Here is a 19576-nt window from a genome sequence, read left to right on the forward strand (position 1 = left end):
AATAATTTCAGAAGGAACAGCGTGTGGTCTGAAGGAGATCATTTATTTCTTTTTTATTTCCATTCAAAGTATCTAATTTCCATATGAATAGACCATAAGGGTAGAATAAAGAGATAAGGGAACAATTTTTAATTATTTTAAAGCTATTCATAATTCCTTTGAGCCAGCCCAGTAGTGCAGTGAGGTTCTCATCTTCTGCTTCGGTGGCCTCAGGTTTGCAGGTTTGGATCCTGGGCATGGACCTAGCAGTGCTCATGAAGCCACGCTGTGGCAGCATCCCACATGAAATAGAGGAAGATTGGCACAAATACTGGCTCAGTGACAATCTTCCTCAAGCACAAAGAGGAATATTGGCAACAGATGTTAGCTCAGTGGCAATCTTCCTCACACAAAAAAAATAGATGCCCTTTGTTTTTTCGCTTCCTGTATCTTAAGTGATTAGATCAAATACCCTCTGTAAGTTCAACACCTGCCCTGTGTGTTTACAAATGATAGAAGCAACATTTACATACATTAGAGCAGTTACCACAAAAGGATTTTTCCAGGCCCCCTCCCATTGAAATATATGGTGCACTATCCCTATACATACTCACACGTACTTAAATGCACCCACATGGAAGGTAAATGCAGCTCCCATAAATGTTTGTGCTGTATCAAACAGGTAAAATGTAAAATTGGTACACACATCTATCATTTTTAAAATCTTCTTAAGTTTGTTGTTTCAGCAAATCTATGACATCTCTTCTAAACAGAAACTAAGGGCTCTCTTTCTTTTCTCCCTCTCTTTGCTGGGCTAATCTTGAAAAGGTGCGAGTGAAGGGGGTCGTTGTAATTTCTCAGGTCCCTGCCCTAAGCGCGGAGGGTCCTTCTCAAACACTCTTCCATACAGGGCCATCACTAAGACAGGCAAAGGGGCTCCGCCTCGGCTCCTCAGACGTCCGTCTTGTGAAACCTGACCAAAGAAAGCAAAAAATTAACTCCAATGCAGAGCCTGGTCTCCAGCCCAGAGGCATCCCCAGACAACAGCATTCTAAAGCAGCATGAAACAGTCAGAAGACCCGCATTTCAGATCCAAAGGACTAAAGCAGAAGGACTTTGGGTGAAAGTGCAGGAAACAAATCTGTTGCACAAGGAGTTAAGTAAGATAACATAAACAAGAGCTCCTTTAACTGAGACACTGTACAAAGTATTAATTATTACTATCATATTACAACTTCTCAAAATAATGCATGAATGAACTAGGTTGTAGATGCGTTATTTAATGTCTTTAACCTGACCCTTCTACACCATGCAGAGACAGAGAACATTACTTGCAGGCCATCATCCACCATCAGTATTTTACTTTAATTTCTCCGCAACCTCATTGTTGCCTTGGATCTCAAAAGTACATTTATGCAGAAAAAGGAACCTCAGATTCTCCATCACAGCCTAAAGATAGTCTAGAACCACATCATAGCTTGTCTTCCACATCATAGCTTCCACGTGTCTTTAAAGTGTTGCTTGTATAATGCAAACCACAATATTGCAATGCTGTCGCATCGTTTCAAAGATTTCCATTATGCAGTCTACCCCTTCTGTTCGAGGAAATTTAACATCCTGGAAACCTCCTACCTCGTAATGTCTCTCCGGGGCAAGCTGACTCCCACTTAGAATGAGCTGTGGGAAAACGTAACTCGTTACGAAAGTGCCGCTGAGGGAAAATTCTTCAAACCTGGTAAACGCTGACCCCGCAGGCTCCCCGCAAGTTCTCAGCTCGGTGGTTTGACACTTGAGTAATGTGCATATCTAGGGAGGAAAAGAAAAGAGAAGTGGTCAGACATCTTGGAAATATTTTTTCAACTGAAAAACTCAATTTCAAGGAATAGAGGAATATTTGTTAGGTTGCTTCTTTAGCAGAGTTTTTCAAACTGCAGGTTGTAACCTATTTGTGGATCCTAAAATAAATTCAGGAGTCAGGATTAGCTCTTTCTTTTTTTCCCAAGAAAGCAAAAATGGAATAGACTAGAATTTTAAAAACTAGAGTTCATTGCATATAACTGACAGCTATTTCTAACTCTAATTGGAATTATTTCATAAAATGTTCCAATTAAATCTCTCTCTCTGCCTCTCTCTCTCTCTTTTTTTTTTTTTTTGGTGAGGTAGATTGGCCCTGAGCTAACATCCATTGCCAATCCTCCTTTTTTGGCTTGAGGAAGATTGTCTCTAAGCTAACATCTCTGGCAGTCTTCCTTTATTTTTTTGTATGTGGGATGTTGCCACAACATGGCTTGATGAGCAGTATGTAGGTCCTCGCCCAGGATCCAAACCCAACAACCTTGGACCCCAAAGCCAATCACGTAAGCTTAACCACTACATGACTGAGCCAGCCCCTAAATATCTCTTTTAACTCATTCACACATCTTGACTGCACTGGGTCAGGATGCGAAATGGACTTCTTGCTCTGGGCCCTAGTTGCAGACTGTTTGAAAATCCCTGCTCCCAAGTAACCTGACAAGAAAAGAAAATGCATGGAAGTTGCAGCTTTTTAAACTTGAACCGGGTCTGCTGCAAACTAAGCAATCTGCCTTGTGTTTCTACCTTGCAGCCAAGAAATCTAGTTCTGTTCTTGCTAAGACTGAACAAATAAAGTGTTCTGGGGGAGAAAGTTCAGTGATAAATGTAACATTATTCCAATTAACTGAATCCAGCCCAATTTTTAAAGAAATGCAATGATGACCTAGAAGAAAAACCAGTAAAAAAGCCATTCTAACGTATTTAGGCCGTTCTACCTGCAAGTAGTACTGGCCTTCCACTGTGTGCAGGCCGTCAAAAGCCCCAAGCGCATACACCTCATCTGTTCGCTTCTCAGACATCTGGTAAGTTAAGTGACAACACAGGTCTTTCTGACAAACTGTGTAATTTCCTGTGTTCTTCTGAAGCTCAGTGAAGGTGAACTCATCAAAATAGATCATCCCTGGAAAATCCGGTTGCTCAGACGGGAACGGCTTGACGCCTCTGGCATAAGCACTCCAGTCAACAGCTGCAGGGTAGGTGGTTTCACGCCGAGGCCGGGACTTCAACTCTGAGAGCATCAGCTGGCCACTCTCCGTTTCCATGTCATAGTAGTACACCTTGACTGCTTCCGGTGCGTAGATTCCACTCCCTACGGGCGACATAAAGAAACACAAATATTGGTTTCAAATTTTGCCTGGAGACAAGTGAACAAAATCATTTTTGTGAGAAATTAAATAGAAAGTTATGAAAGCATAAACATTTTCAAGATAGATAGGGAGATAGCTGTTCCACGGACATGAGTTCCAACTTGACTCTGCATCCTCCGTAAGGGACTGCTTTCACTGAAATTATCATCTGACTTGGATGGCTTATTTTTTTTACTTAAGCTACCCTTTTTTTAGCCAACTTAATAACAAACTAGAAAGTTCTCCAAACATGAAGAATAATTTTAGCTGTCCACTGACCTATCCGGTTTCCTTGTTTTGAGATTCTTCATGTGGATCAAGGAATAACGAAGCAGTCAAGAGGGGAGCTGCCCCACCCTGAACACAGAGACGCTAAAGGTTAAACTCTAAAACCTGGTTAAGTCTAAAGTGATGTTTTCCTTCAACAGCAAGACGTATTTCAATAGTATTAATGGGTGTTGGCTGCAAAGTTCTCTAGATCTGGCTTTGTTTTTTTATGGGACTTGACTTCCTTCTAACTGCAATTTCCCCTCCTGTGGAATTGAGATAATAATGTTTGCCTCCTTCCTTACTCAAAGGGATAACGTTCCTTAAATAACGTTGGTGTAGAAACCCATGCTATTATTAATTTTGTGACATTATAGTTAATGAAAGAGTCATTTAAGAGAAGCATGGCTTGAAAACCAAAGAAGACTTCCGAAGCAGCCCTGCCTCGTGGAGCGTGACGGCGGGAGTTACCGGTCATGTGCATGCTGGTGTTGTGGGTGTTGGCGGCAAGCAGGTTGACCCTCATGGCTCTGGCCCACGCCGAATGGAAGGGAACAGCGGAGAGGAGGGGCAGCGTGTTGTACCAGGCCGTCGGGTAGAGGATGCTGTCCACCTGAAACTCATTGACCACCACCACGGCCGGGTCGTGAGAAAAAATGTCAAAGCAGGTGAAAATGCCAAACTTCCCAAAGGGAGTGTCAAAAGTCACGAACTCTGAATCCTTGGGGAAATCAAATTGAATTTCAGGCGCAAAAAGATTGTACTGTTAACAAAAAGCAAAGGAGAAAACTAGTAAGAAAACTGCCAAATAGAGGTGATCAGTCCCCATAGTCTTTTGTCCCATGCATGTTGTCATATTTAAAACTGTTACACATAAACTTATGTAAATCATACCCAGTAGACCAAGGTCTATGAGTTTTCTTGCTATCACATTGATCAAAAACTTTATTTTCCCACAACCAATGAGATCATATCTACAAATGATACTTAAAAGGTGAATATTTCTGTCTTAAAACCACAAGTTGAGATTTTGAATCTTACAAATTTCAGATTGTTTTCCACTGTGTTCTTTAAATAACAAGAGCCCTGCGCGAGTGAAGCCTAACACGTGTAATCAAGGAAACTTGTCGCGTCTCTTATAATATTGCTGGGTTTATGTAAGTGCACTGAAGGAGATTTAAAATTAACATAGACAACGTAATAGCCGAACCCCACTTCAGCTGGGCTCAGGTGTACAGCACATGTTTTGCTCAGGTTTGTTTTTGGCCTGATGTGTGCAGATGTGTGCTCTGGCAACACCCCTCCCCCTCGGTGGGGACCCTGAGCTCCTCCGCCCCCGACTCCTGCGGTAGCCCACCCCGCATCCTGCAGTGATGACTCAAGGAAGGCAGGTGGCCTATTGGAGTCAAGGAATGACAAGGCTATTCAAGGTTCCTAGGAAAGAGAAATGCACTCTTGCTCTGGATTTTGTTGCTATAAGAGTGTGAGCTTTGTGTCGAGCAGCCGTATGGCTTCTAAAAGGACAATTATCCTAAAAACATCTGTAATAAGGGCTAAGAGAGCTAGAGCGGTGGATGACATCCTTTGAGCCTCTGAGGGACAGACTGAGTTTCAGACTATAGGTCTGAAGCTAGACCTACTCTCTCTCTAATTTATATTTTTCAGGTACATAAGCAAGGGAATTTCATATTTTTAAAGACAGTTTCAGCTGGGATTTTCTGTCACTGCAATCAAAGTCCTAATGGAATCAATGACCTAAAGCTTAGTACAAAATGTTAACAAATTGGGCCGAAAACCAACTCTGGTATTAAATCATGGATAAAACAGAGCATTTCTCCTTTCTCAGAGAATATTAAAATCTTTGCGAGGTTGTTATCACATCTTTAATATTCTGCCATCTTCTATTTTATGACTAGGTCAAACTCAGAACATTTATATGAGACCTAGGTAAATTAAATCCCTTTTTCAACTAAAATGTAATAATTCAGAGATGTATTCATAACAGTTCTCTCACCAGCGTTCAACAGACAAGTCTACATACATAACACAAAGGAATGAAAGAAGTAAATCAAGTTGAGCTCAGGCACAAGTAGCTCTCACCTTATGGTAGCGCGCCACCAGCCTGCCCTCAGAATCAAACACCACGTCAGTGTTGTACTGGTAACGACCGTCAGGGGGACACTCAGGGTCACTGGCATTGCATGGCTTCTTGTCCCCAATATTTGCCACGACGTAGATAGAGTTGTCCTTGGCCATGCAGCTGAGCCTCTCTTGTACTGGGGTGTGGCCAAACCTAATTCAATAGATATTGCCTTAAACTTACTCTATCTTAGCAATTTCTGAACTTCCAAAGTGATATTTCATTTGCCCATTACCTGTAACACAACACCTCTAGGTTAAGAATCTACAGAAAAGACTTAAAAACTCACATACAAACATCATCTTCATCTTTGTGAAAGCTAACCTATTCTAATGAGCCAGACTCCAGATTGCAGTGCAAGACGGAAGCACAGAAAAGATGCCGGAGGAACAGGAGAAAGAAGAGAAGTGACACTTTCTCTTGTAAAGGGTTCCCAGGAAAGCAAATGAAGGGCTTGAAATGTAACAGACTCTTCTAACAGGGAGGACCTTTTCTATAATTCAAGCCGCAGTCTTACTAGCAGACAGTAAATAGTTGGTCCCATGTAGATCATCTGCTATAGAGAACAAACACAGCATTGTGCACAAGAAATATTTTTAAAAAGCACGTCACTATGCTGGCTCAGTTTCCTCATCTGTCAATGCAACATAATGGCTTCCTTTGTACCTTAGAGGGCCCCCGTAAGAAACCCTGAGATAAACACAGGCTATGAAACTGCTTTTTTCAAAGTAATACCAAATCCATCCACATAGGAGATATTTACCCTAGAAATAAAAAGGGATTGAGATGATGAAATAGGTGGAATGATAGCTGGGCTTCAAGTACTCGAAAGGCTCTAATTTGAAGGAGATGAGTCATAGGTAGTACTATAGAGGCAGTACAAAGACCGAAGGAAGTCATAGAGAGACAGATGTCAGCAGAAAATAATAGAAAGATTTTTAGCACCTAGAACATGCTGTCAAAGAAGTAGATTGACTAGTCATTGGAAATTTCAAGTCTAAAATGGTGCCTCTAGGCACTCAGAGTCCATTCAGTTAGCACGGCTCAATGGCAATGGCTGTGTTTGAATTCTACCCACACTCATTACCAATTATGAGAACATATACCTCCTTGTTTTCCTCATATTTAAAATGGGAATAGTTATACTTCTGCATAAATTGAATAAGATAATGTGCTCAGTGCAGCAAGTACAGTGCCTGGGACCAAGTAAGTGCTCAACAAATAAATAGTGGCCCTTATGGATTTTGTGACTACAAGAAGACAACCCAGGAAACTGATGGTTTTATTGCTTTCAGAGGCCATTCGGGTTCTCTCCATAATCTCTCAGCCACTCTACAGTTGATGTTGAGCTAATCTTTGAATAGAAAGGACTGATTTATGAATATTGTTTTAGACTGTTTCCTTTATTTTGGCCTCAGGAAAACCGGGGTAATATTGTCAACATTCATATTCATTAAGATCATTAATAAAAATATCATGTATTTTGTTTTTATTTTTTTTGACCAAATAATTAGGGTACTTCAATATTTCCTATTAGTGCCTCATGAGGAAAGCCCAAGAGAGCATGAGACGTGCCAGTATTCTAAACGACAATATCTAAATACACAAGGTGGACCACATGGCCCTCTCTTATCCATTTTAGGGATAAATATTACCAGGGAAGAAGGAGTGGCTTTCTTTAACAACATTACCGTTATATTAATGGTACTTTAATATTTCCTTCAGGATTTCTGAAAATACTGGATTTCTCCTTTTTACAACACAGAGCTGAAAGCTTGCCATTTGAATAATGTTAAAGTTTCATCAGTCACCTTAAATAGTCAACTTAAAATAATGTGTCAGATGGAGCCAGCCCAGTGGCATGGTGGTTAAGTTTGCATGCTCCACTTAGGTGCCCGGGGTTCACAGGTTCGGATCCTGGGCACAGACCTAGCACCAATCATCAAGCCATGCTGTGGCAGCATCCCACATAAAATAGAAGAAGATTGGCACAGGTGTTAGGTCAGTGACAATCTTCCCCAAGCAAAAAGAGGAAGATTGGCAACAGATGTTAGCTCAAGGCCAATCTTCCTCACACACACACAAAAATAAATAGGGGGCCAGCCCGGTAGTGTAGCAGTTAGGTTCATACATTTTGATTCATCGGCCTGGGGTTCGCCAATTCAGATCCCAGGTGCAGACCTACACACTGTTCGTCCAGCCGTGCTGTGGCAGGCATCCCATATATAATGTAGAGGAAGATGGGCACGATGTTAGCTCAGGGCCAGTCCCCCTCAGAAAAAAGAGGAGGATTGGCAGCAGATGTTAGTTTAGGGCTAATTTTCCTCAGTAAATAAATTAATTAAATAATGCATCAGAGATGAATTATCAGACTTCGGACAGCTTTCCTCTAGGAAAGTCAGTTTTATCTGCCCAAATAGAATGTATTTTATTTTATTTTGTTAATTTTTAATTTAATTTATTATTTATTTTTATAACTATAATTATTTTTATTTTTAATTTAATTTTTTTAATTGCAGTAACATTGGATTATAACATTATATAACTTTCAGATGTACATCATAATATATTTTGAATTCTCTGTAGATTACATCATGTTCACCACCCAAAAACTAATTATAGTCCATCCCCTCACACGTGAGCCTAATCATTTTAGCATAAGCCTCTTGAATGACTGCAAATAATGAGTCCTGCCTGCTCTGGGAAAAGCCCCATAATCAAGTAGACATTGAGTCGTAGTTACATGGTTATTGTGAACACAGACTGTGCAACATTCAGAGAATATTTCTCCCAACGTGAATTTCAGGGCAAGACTTCACTCACATAGTAGAGCTCCTATGTTGCAACACTGGACTTTCCAGTTAATATCAAATAGTCAGAATTATTAAAGAACTTCCTCTTGCTGTGCAATAGGTATAGTTCTGAACAGATGTGTGTAAATTTAAAATTAACAGATTAAATTACTTTTTAATGCATTGATTTTGCTAAAAGAATTACATATAAACTATTTTTAAAAAGTAAATACACCTAAAATAATCTATTTCATCAATCTTTCTTATGTTTTATACAAATTTGCTTTAAAAAAGTTATGCTTACACCACAGCTATTAATAATTACCAAAACTTCTCAAAGGACAAAAACCAAAGAAATTTACATTCCATTTCTTCTATTAAAAAAAGCAACAGTGACGGCCAAGAGGGGAGACAGCACAATAGCGCACAGATTCTGTGAGTATCACTTCACTTGACGCTCTTGTCTACGCTGGAAGGGAAGTAGGAGAGGAAATTTTAGAATCCCTGTTTTATGGATCAAGAAACAGAGACGTCACGCGTTCAGGTTATCTGCCCCACATCACTCAGCCGGGAGGTGACAGAATGTGGTGTCAGAAACTGCGCTTCCTTTTTCAAATTCTATGCAATTTCCACTCACCATACTGATTACCTTGCAAATGATAGTGGTATCAAAGCTCTGTGGAAATGTAGGCTCATTCATCTTTTTACCATTCTTACAAAGGACGCAGGTGTCCATGGGCGAACCAACTTACTTACATTTGGGAACACAGGTCCCAGACAGTACAACTTTCTCATTTTGTTGAAATCCAATTAACTGTATTTATTATAAAAACTGTATACACACAGTATTCATTAAAGAAAACTACAACAAATAACCAACCAAGCATCAACACCTCAAGTCATTTACCAAACAGGAGGCATGCCAGATGGTACACGTTATGAAGCATTAGAGCCTCAGATTGACTACTTGTCAGCAAGAATACTAGGCAAGATTAATGAATTTGCTATTGGTATTGTACAATATCACAATTTTTTGTTCAAAAATCAAAGGGAAATGACATTACCTCTGGGGGTCTCTACATGGAATCCAGTTCACTTCAGGGTGTGGGATATCCTCTAGGTAGGGGTAAATTGTCTCCCTTGTGAAGACCCAGCCATAAATTCCATCTTCTGGGGTCACAATGATATGTGCACCCTGCTCAAAATAAGTGGGAGCAAAAACGTTTTGCATAAATCCCAAGTACTCACACTCTCAGCAAGTTGCAAATCTCCTTTACAATATCCCAGCTGTTACCCAAAGGGCTATACCTGCCTGGCTGCCAGTTTAACTGCTTTCTCCAAAACATCTATGTTCTTGTTCATCAGGAGCAAAGCCTCTTCTTTTGGAACAGGTGTTTGTGTTCCGTTTGGTAATATAACAGCATGCTCGTACACTGCAGCAATAAAAGTGTCCAGCGCACCGACACTCAGGACAGAGAGGGCAAAAACGGCCACACATTTTGGAAAATATGATGTAATCATAACTAAAACTTAGCGCACTTTGATAAACTCAGATTTTTAAATTTTGTGTCACTTGAAAACCTTTTACATTGAGGCGCTGCCTGCGACCAGCCATTTATATTTCCTCAGGAATACATTGCACAATGCAGCATTGAGAAAGGACGTTGTGCAAGAAAGCCGAGAGCCAGAAGCACATAATTGGATTGACTCAAGCGGGCTGTGCTGTTGTTGACACTGTTCAGAGCTCCACCCAACTCTAAAAGTAGAATTAATGAGCCAACCAGATGAATCCACTCCAGTCCAGTACACACTGGTTATTGGGCTCTATTCTTTCAATAAAATATATTGTCCTGGTATTCCGATATTTCCATTAATAGGGCCAATATTGGACTGCTTTAAAAGGCAGCCGTCATAACAACAATTGGTTGAGAACTTATACATCTAGCTGTGACAGAAATAGGAAAGAGCGTCAGGCAAGCCCCAGTTTTAACCAAGCTCACAAAATGACAAGGAAAAACATATAGATACATACTGATGATGGGAGTCACTTTTCATGACCATGGCCCTCAATTTTTGCATTGTAAGAGGTTATCAGCAGAAACCACAGTTGTCAGTTTCTCTTGGAAAGACTGCCTAATAGTCTGAAATACTGGAACTTAACCTGAACACTTTGTAAAACATAGAGCAATTATAACATGATCAGTGATGGCAATCACGGTGCGAGGCTTCAGGGTCATACAATTTCTTCATCTTCATAGAATCTGCTCATTTTTTAAGTGATTCCCTCTTCCCTAAATTCTTGTACTAGTACGTCACCCAAAATCTAATTTTCAGGAGATTGTTTCCTGTGCCCCTAAAGAGCTAAACATTTTTAAGATATAGTTGTTATTTATTTAACTGGTGTCTCTGACATTTTCCTCTCCCTATGCTCCCACATCCAATTCATCATATAACTTCTTTTAAACATCTATTTCTATTCTAATGTATTATGCTAAACCAGATGTCTGCTTTTTAATTTGTCTCCCTACCTCCCACAATGGCCAAAGTTGTTCATTCTACACACAGCCACCAGATGGACTTTCCTTGAAGTACAGCTCCTGTTACGTCACCTGGACTTCAAAGGAGTCTGTGGTTCTCTGTTATTTAAAACACTAGTTTTCCAGATGTGGGCCATGCTCAATGAGGAGTCAGCAAATTGATTTTGCAAGATATATAGATAAATACTTTTTTATTTTAAGAGTTACAGGTTAACTCGCATGTTACTAGAAAATTTATAACTCTCTCACCAAACCCACGGATAGTAGAGTTGAGGATGAGGCGACATAAAAGGTGTCCATGAATCTTAAAAGAGTATTAGGTAAGTAATAAATGGTGCATGGTTAATGTAAAAGTCGTGCAGATAATGACATATTGACAGGATGAACGGAAATTCAGGGAGTGCTGACATTGTTCAAGTTCTCCTACAACCTACAGACATGTTAGTCTGGAGTTATTTCTACAACTTGCCTGTATGAACACTTTATTCAGTGATGCTGAATAATTCTCTGTTCTCTGAACGATCCATGCACTGCTCTACCTGCGTGACTGGATGCCCACTTCTCCCTGAAGAGCCCTTGCTCTCCATCTCAGTTCCAGCTCCTTCAGAGTTCTCTCAAATCTACCCCAGCCCTAAGTGATATTTCTGAACATTCCTGGCACATTTTTCTTGTCCTGGTAAATGTCTCCCACTGCTTGCTGTTGTCTTGACCTTTAGTTTAAATCTTATATGCACTGATATTTAGTTCTGTATATATATGTCTCGTCTTCTTAAATAGATTAAAAGGAACCTTGATGTGTCCTCTCAGAACATCCACATCATCTGGGGATGATGCATCCCAGGGGTGTGACTCCCGGAGGATAAAGAATTGTCTTGCTTTCTGCTGAACCTCCTCACTCCAGCACATGCGTGACGGCTGTGGGAGCCCAGTACACGAGCGAATGTTGAAGAGTCTGCTACCTGAAACTCTAGTCTGTTCCATGTTTGGACGTTGCGATTCTTTAGAACACTCTTTCTTGAACTGAGATGCAATTCGTTTTGTGTATCTTCTACAGTTTAAAATAATAACTCCAACCCGGCTTCCCGCTTACAGATTATTAAATAATTCAAAGAGAGGTCTAAATTCTCTCTAAATTCTTATATTTTTCAGACACATCATTCTTATAAATTCCGTAAGAACAGGGACCACATTATGATTCTCTGCTGCTCTTGTGGAATTTTGGATCAGGCTAAGCTCTATCAACGTTTTCTGATTTATTAAACTCAATTTCCTGGTCAAGCTTTGAAAATGAACTCCCTTGTTTGAATGTGAGTTCATTTGACATGTAAAAAGTTTCTTTTTGATTCTAGAGTCATTAATACTGGCAGCCTCTTTCTTGGATTCTTTCTAATCTTTATCTGATGTAGGGAAACTGGTAGGCTTTGGAGATTTGTGTCCTTTTTTTGTTTGGTTTGTTTCTATAATTTAAAACCCTTTGATTACAATAACGTTTTTACACCATCTGAATATGCCTTGCTTCTCCCAGGCCCTTATGTGTCCTTATGCCCTGAAATGATATCCATCAGATGCGAATTCATTCCAGAAAAAACATCTGAGGATAAGATGGATACTGTGTGAAACAGATGAATTTCTTTGTAGGGAGAAGGAAGAAACTTTCCATATTTTCAGTTGAAATTCCAGCTCTTGTCTTGGTTCACCTGATTTTGTGAATAGAATCAAAAGGAAACACATGGGAATTCCCCTTCATTCTCTTGGTCCCTGATTCCAGGAAACATACCAACCTTTTAGTATGTTGAAATCAGTAGAAATTCGGATCAAATATTTCCTTACCAGATGTGGGTAGCAATGCCTTTGCCTCCTACGTGTCCTTACGCCTCAGTAGGGATCGTGGATGCAAATTATTTAGATAGGATATCCATATATATCTTGAATGAGAGTTTGAAATTATTGTGATATTAGTAAGTTTAGAGTCTAAAGTTTTATGTTAAAATAAACATAATTCTGCTTTTAAATATGTAAGGAATATATTTTAAAGGAGAGAAAGGACCCTAGAACAAAGTCTCGAAGAGTTTGTTGACCCTTCCCATGTCTTTATTTCCAATATCCACTGTAAAACCTTCTTTCCTTTCCCATTATCAGAGTCCCGACTCTGTGACCAAGAATTACTCTTACAGGCTCTCCATCAGCCTCTCTGATCTCACTCCTCCCTGCCTACTCCTCAATCAATACTGCAAGCCACATAAGTCCCCTTAACCACTGCTCTCATGAACTAAAATGCTTCCCACGTGTACATCAAATCAAGGCAGACAGTCAGAACCTCCTCCTGCTTGCTCCCATTTTATCCTTCCTGTTCTTAGCTAAGACCACTCTTCTTACTGTATTTTAACATCTCATCGCTCTTTTGATCCTGGAATGATTCTTCACTAAATCCTGCCCCTTGACTCAAGTCCCTCACTCTCCAGTCTTTGTTGCTCTTCTCTTCTCTGAACCTCTCATGCACTTAAGGTCAGTAGCCACGTTGTTATTCATTGCTTTTCAATGCTTATTCTACCATCTCTTCCCCATAGCAGACCCTTTTCTACTTCATACCTTCAACTACCCTCTATGACCTGACAACTGTCTCTATCTTTAGCTCAAACTTCTCTCGTGAACTGCAGTTCTGTTTTTCTAACTAAATAGAGACTTCCACAAGTATCAACCCGCTTGCCACCATCTGTACCTACCAATTCTGTCTCCCCTCCTCTCACTATAAATGACTGCTCATGCCCCTCTCTAAGTCCACCCTCTAGCCTTGTATACTGGATCCCAGAGACACTGCTCTAGAAATTCTTCTCTCTTTCTTCCTTCTCATCAATTTTTCTTTGTCTATTGGGTTATTACCATCAGCATACAAATATCTTATTATGTCTCCTATCTCAAAAAGAACCAAAAAACTTTCTTTTTTTTTTTTAAAGATTTTATTTTTTCCTTTTTCTCCCCAAAGCCCCCCGTACATAGTTGTATATTCTTCATTGTGGGTCCTTCTAGTTGTGGCATGTGGGACGCTGCCTCAGCGTGGTTTGATGAGCAGTGCCATGTCCGCGCCCAGGATTCGAACCAACGAAACACTGGGCCGCCTGCAGCGGAGCGCGAACTTAACCACTCGGCCACAGGGCCAGCCCCCAAAAAACTTTCTTGATCTGAAATCCCCTTCCAGTTCCTGCCTCATTTCTCTGCTCCATTTACAACAAAACTCCTTTACAGGGTTGTGTATACCCTCTGTCTTAATTCCTTTCCTGCCATTAGGATTTTGCCCCCATGATTTTATCACCTTCTCAAGGTTAACATTGATCTCCACGTTACTAAGTCCATTGGTCAATTCTCAGTCCCACCTTACTTGGCATGTTGGCAGCACTTGACTCAGCTACCATTTCCTCATTCTTGATGCAATTTCTTCCCCCACAATCTCTTGGTTTTCCTCTTTCCTCTTTCTTGGCTTTTGTATTTGTTTACTTCGGAGGTTTTTGTGGACTTCTTTTTTTTCTGGTTCCTTCTAATTATCCCTGACCTCTTAACATTGGTGTGCCCTGGATCCTAACCCTTGGAGATCCATCCCTATCTGCACTCACTCCCTAGGTGATCTCATCCATTTCATGGCTGTAAATACCATCTATAAATTAGTGACGCATGGATTTATATCTCTAGCTCAGACCTCTCCCCTGAACTCCAGACTCCTGTGCCCAATAACAGTCTGGTCAAAATCTCCCCTTGGATATGTAAAGGCATACCAAATCAACATAAACAAACTAAACGCTTTTCTGACCTTCTCTCCCCAACACTCCTGCAGTCTTTCAGATCTCAGTTAATGACTTCTTTAATCTTCTAGTTGTTCAGGTCAAAACCCTTGGAGTTACCCTTACTTCTGCCTTTCTCTCTCAGTCTACACCTGTTCCATCAGGTGGTCTTTTGTTACTGCAACTGTGGTCCAAGCCACGCACACCGCTGGCCTGGATTGTTCCAATACTCTCCTACCTGGTTTTTTCACCACTACCTCTACTTTTGCACAACAACAGTCAGAGTAATCCTATTAAAATGTAAAACTAATTGTATCACTTCTCTGCTCAAAGCCTTTCAATGACGTCCTGCTTCACTCAGAGTAAAAAGCCATGTTCTTGCAAGCCCTACAAGACCTGCTGTGGTCCAGCCTCCTATTACTGCTAACATCAATGCCTCCCACCTTCCCCATGTGCACTCGGCTCTAGTTGCGCTGGCCTCCTTGCTGCACCTCAAGCATGTCCCAGAGGCTCTCCTGCCACCGCAACCGTGATGGGACTATTACAATTGCCTGCTCCATGGCCACAGTGCCTTTAGAATTCCCCCTTCTACTCCATCTTCCAAACCACTATCAAAGTTATTCTTTTTAAACTGTTTTCTCCATCGTGATACTGGACTCTGAGATCCTCCATGGGTCTCTCCTAGCTTCAGGATGACGTCCAGACTTCACTTGTCCTTCTGTGACCTGGCCCTTGCCTGTCTCACCTGCCTCATTTTTTCATCGTCTCTCCTTACCCTCCCTCCATTCACTTCTCCTGGCCCCAATTGTTTGGACTTTGCTTGCGGCACACTATTCTCCCTTGTCTTCACATGCACGATTAACTCTAACTAGAATGCCCTGATTAACTTGCCCAGCTGGTCTCTGACTCTTTCTGGCCTTCTAAGGTAAAACTGATCCATTCCTAGTCTTTATGTTGATTGAAATATTATCATATTCTGTGACTTTTTTATATATATTAAATGAGATGCTTGAAAATGCACCACACAGTGTGAGGCAGGTTCTCAGCACTCAGTGTTTGACTACTATGATAATGAGTGAAGATGATGATGGTGATGCTTTTTCTCCTCTTCTAGACTGAGATCCTTAAGAAATAGAACATTTAATTCCTCATCACCATCCAGCACAGGACCTTCCTGACTTATGGCCGACATCCAAAAAGTCATTTGACTTCTTAAAATGCATAAGGAGACATGTCCAAGAATGTTCAGAGAAGCGTTGTCTACAAGAGGAAGTAATAGGAACAATAATTACTACAAATAAGTAACCAAAAAGTAGAAAACTTCAGCATCCATTGAACTGGGCTAAACCTCAAAAACAGGTCCAGGGACAAAGACTGTCAGAAATGACGACTCAGAGTCAGCTAATGTTACTTCTTGGTTCAGTTTGTCATTGAGAATCACATAAGCACCACAAAGTATAAGTTCAAGATTAAGGATATAAGTGGCCACAACGATTGTGTTCTCACACAGGTGTACCTGAAGTTCATGGTTTCAGCAGCCCTAATGGGTGAAGAACATGGCGGGTCAGAGGAAGCCAGACATTGGGCTTGCTGGTTTTGTACTAATGGCTGGGCGAGAGGCCATGACAACATGCCTGGATGACCACTGCACCACCGCTGAGTGCTCCCACATTTTGTTACTACGTCGTCAAGTTTACCCAAGATTTCAGTGCAAGCATTTCAGGTTTGGCCATGCTCACTATATTCATCAATGGGAAAATGGACAAATGAATATTTTTTTATCCATTGGATCAAGCAAGATGCAACAAGGGAAACGGAATCCACCCCAGTAATTTTAACATAGGGACTGGGTTAAACAGTTATCTGACAAATGAAGGGCAAAAGGAACAGCAGGGTGACACAGAGAGAGCAACTGCAGAAGGCAGCTCCCACTCCTAGTGCTCGTGAACAAAAGGAAGAGGAGGGTGTTAGGAGCAAGAAGCTTTCCAGAGGACCCTCTGAGGAGGGGGTGCTCCCCAGCTGGTGCTGATGAGTCAGACCCTCAGAGGAGGGCCCCTGCAGAGCTGGGACTCAAATCCCCTGAGACACTGGCTGGTGCCAGTATTTTTGTAAGAGGTCAATGACACTGGTTCCAAGAGTTTGGAAAAAAACTGAAAACTAGAACCAACCGGCACAAACTACTGCTACCAGGTACAATCACTGTCGACGGGATGACACTGATGGGCGAGCAACAGAAAGAAGTCCTGTCTCTCTTCCAACCTTTCGTGTCCCTCTAGCGCCTCCTAGCGACAGAACCTAACAGGGAGCCAGGTGGCAAAAGAGAACTGCGTTTGCCCAGCTCCAGCCCTGGCATCACAAAGAAGACTGCAGAAGGGTAGGTTTGGAGCTGAGAGACAAGAGCTGCATAACTGGCACATTCATACGACTACACCACACAGCAGTGAAAATGCATGAAATAGAGTAACGCTTATTTACACGGATGAAGCTCACAATTTCTTACATAGAAAAAGAAATATGCAGAATGATATGTATAATTTGACACTGTATACACACAGCTCAAAAAGATGCAAAATAGTACTAAGAAGGAATATGTATATATATAATAAACTACCAAGAAGTCATGGGAATGACCTAGAAGAGTCTTAGGATAGTGACTTCCTCTAAGGGAAGAAAACAGGGAAAGGAGGAGAATGTGATCCAAGGGGAACCCAAGAGATATGGCTGCATTCAAACCACTTTATTGCAGAAACCGGGCAGTGGGTACCCAGGCACTTGGCATGCAATCCTTTATACATTTCTGTGTCAGAAACATTTGCTTAACAAATTTTAAAGTAACCTGGAAGATGCATTTGTTTTTTAATAAACAGATGTTTCATAAAGAAATGCCACAGGGCCTTGACATTTCTAAGTCCCAGGCCGGCCTTCTTTAACCCCAGTGTGTCTTCCCTCCTCTCTTTCCCTCCACATGACAAAAGCCATGCATTGCCTTCTACATAGCTACTGCCACCCACCCTGTATTTTGAAGTTATTAAACCCAAGACTGGCAGAAGAGTAGCACCATGCCTTCAAAGTTCCCCCTGAAGAAAGCACACAGGGCCTTTGCATTTAGAGGTTTTGTGCATCTCGCTATGGGGAATTAGACAAGAGTAACAAAAATGAGGAAGTGCCTTTGTCCAAGTGATGATAATCCAATTCAAAATACTGAGCAGAAATGATACTCCTTGGCTCACGTAACTGGAAATTCTAGTGGGAATACTGGTTTCACTTGGCTGGATCCAGGGGCTTAAATGATGTCTTCAGAGTTCTCCAGCTCAGCTCTCCTTTGTCCTCTTTCTTGGAAATGCTCTTTTCAATTTGTAGTGAAGACGGCTCCTGGGGGGCTCCAGACTTACATGGTCCTTGTGCCTCTGATCACAGAAGATGCTTCCTTTCCAATTGTTTCTATCAAAAGTCCTAGGGCTGATTCTCACCTGGTTGGCTTCAACATGTGCTCAGGCCTGCATACACCTCTAGCTCTGCGGGGCTAGTCTGTGATTGGCCAGGCCTGGGTATAACCCCATATCCTGGAGCTAAAAGGGATGCTCGCCAACCCAAACAGCATGAGTTCCCATTAATATAGAGAGGAGACCAGAGGTCTGGCAGAGAAACAATAGACATTCACTACAGGAAGCTACAAAAGTTTCTGAATATAATCCTGATTCCCTCGACCATTTTGATCTCTTTCTGGGAGAATGAAGGCCTAAAATTGCAATGAAGGCAGACAACTTACATTTCTGAAGGTCACCAAGCTCCCTGACATTTGTTCCACTTCTGCTTTTTCATTCCTTCTTAGACCTTTTATTCTTCTACTTAACATCTTATACTATCACTTTATTATCTTTTCCAATACGTTTGGATTCCTTTCAAATCAATGAAATATTTAACTGATGGATAGGTTCCTGGCCATGAAGCATGACTTAGGGCTTGACAGTAAGGCACACACCTGCCCTCCAGCTGTGTGATTCCTACTTCCATTTTCATGAGATCAAGAGTATATTTCTATTAGATGTCTCCCAGCAGGAGTAAATTATAAGCAATTGCTTTTATGTCATCTCCCAACGACGGTATCCTTGCTAATTCACTAATGTCCTACACATCGCTGAGATACTTAAACTTGAACTCATATATGGTCATATTGAAAGAGTGATCTGGTCAATGAAAGATTTTCATTTCATTCAGTAGAAACTATAGAAGCATGATGTCCCAAATGCAGACCAGGAACCCATTCTGGGTACCACTCTCTCTGCTCTTAGTAATCTTTTCAGTTCATTCAGCACCTTGCTCCAGGCACTGTGCTATGCATTAGAAACACATTGAAAATGAATGAGCATGATTTCTGTCCTTGAGAAGCTCACTTTAGTGGTAAATATATCAAATGTGATGATTTTTATAACTTGAAGTGTACAATGTTCCACAGGAGCCCAGAGATAGCTATTTTCCATTTGTCTGCAGGTAGGACTATGTCTTGGATAAGTACCAGGTTACTGAGTCAGTTGGATTGGGGCCAAATGACAAGTTAATTGTCAAGAAGCAGATAACAAGTTAATAAGTAGTTAACAAGTAGTTCTCTACTTATTAGTTGTATCAAGATTGGGGGACTTATCCAGCTCTTGGACTTCAGTGTCCTCATCTGAAAAATGAGGTCACTAGTACTTACCAATGCCATGAGGGTTGTAAGAGTTTATAATGGATGTAAAGTCTTGTAGATATAAAATATTTTAGGCCTCACGTTCTTTTCTTTAAAATCTATCATTTCCTATATTTTTATTAAGTCTCATATTTGTTTAGTTCTTGCTCTTCGGATTCAGTCCAACAAATAGAACCTTATCTGTAACCTAGAAGTGGCTGT

General features: G+C 41.0%; 1 protein-coding gene across 2 annotated transcripts; it reads right to left on the reverse strand.

Annotated features, from left to right (window-relative positions):
* Nucleotides 1-24: 24 nt before the first annotated feature.
* On the reverse strand, nucleotides 25-10024 carry LOC103557083 (vascular non-inflammatory molecule 3). 2 transcript variants are annotated; one of them, XM_008529429.2, is made up of 7 exons: nucleotides 9687-10024; nucleotides 9443-9573; nucleotides 5547-5739; nucleotides 3918-4209; nucleotides 2769-3142; nucleotides 1712-1785; nucleotides 25-952 (listed from the first exon to the last, which is right to left on the reverse strand). In XM_008529429.2, exons 1-7 carry the CDS (start codon nucleotides 9897-9899, stop codon nucleotides 931-933), a joined length of 1299 nt encoding a protein of 432 aa, XP_008527651.1. In that variant the 5' UTR covers nucleotides 9900-10024; the 3' UTR covers nucleotides 25-930. The 2 variants fall into 2 exon arrangements, with proteins under 2 accessions (XP_008527651.1, XP_008527650.1); XM_008529428.2 differs by having other exon boundaries at nucleotides 1612-1785; nucleotides 9687-10021.
* Nucleotides 10025-19576: the final 9552 nt, after the last annotated feature.

This window comes from Equus przewalskii, chromosome 9, assembly GCF_037783145.1.
Source record: "Equus przewalskii isolate Varuska chromosome 9, EquPr2, whole genome shotgun sequence".
In the NCBI taxonomy this organism is placed as follows: domain Eukaryota; kingdom Metazoa; phylum Chordata; class Mammalia; order Perissodactyla; family Equidae; genus Equus; species Equus przewalskii.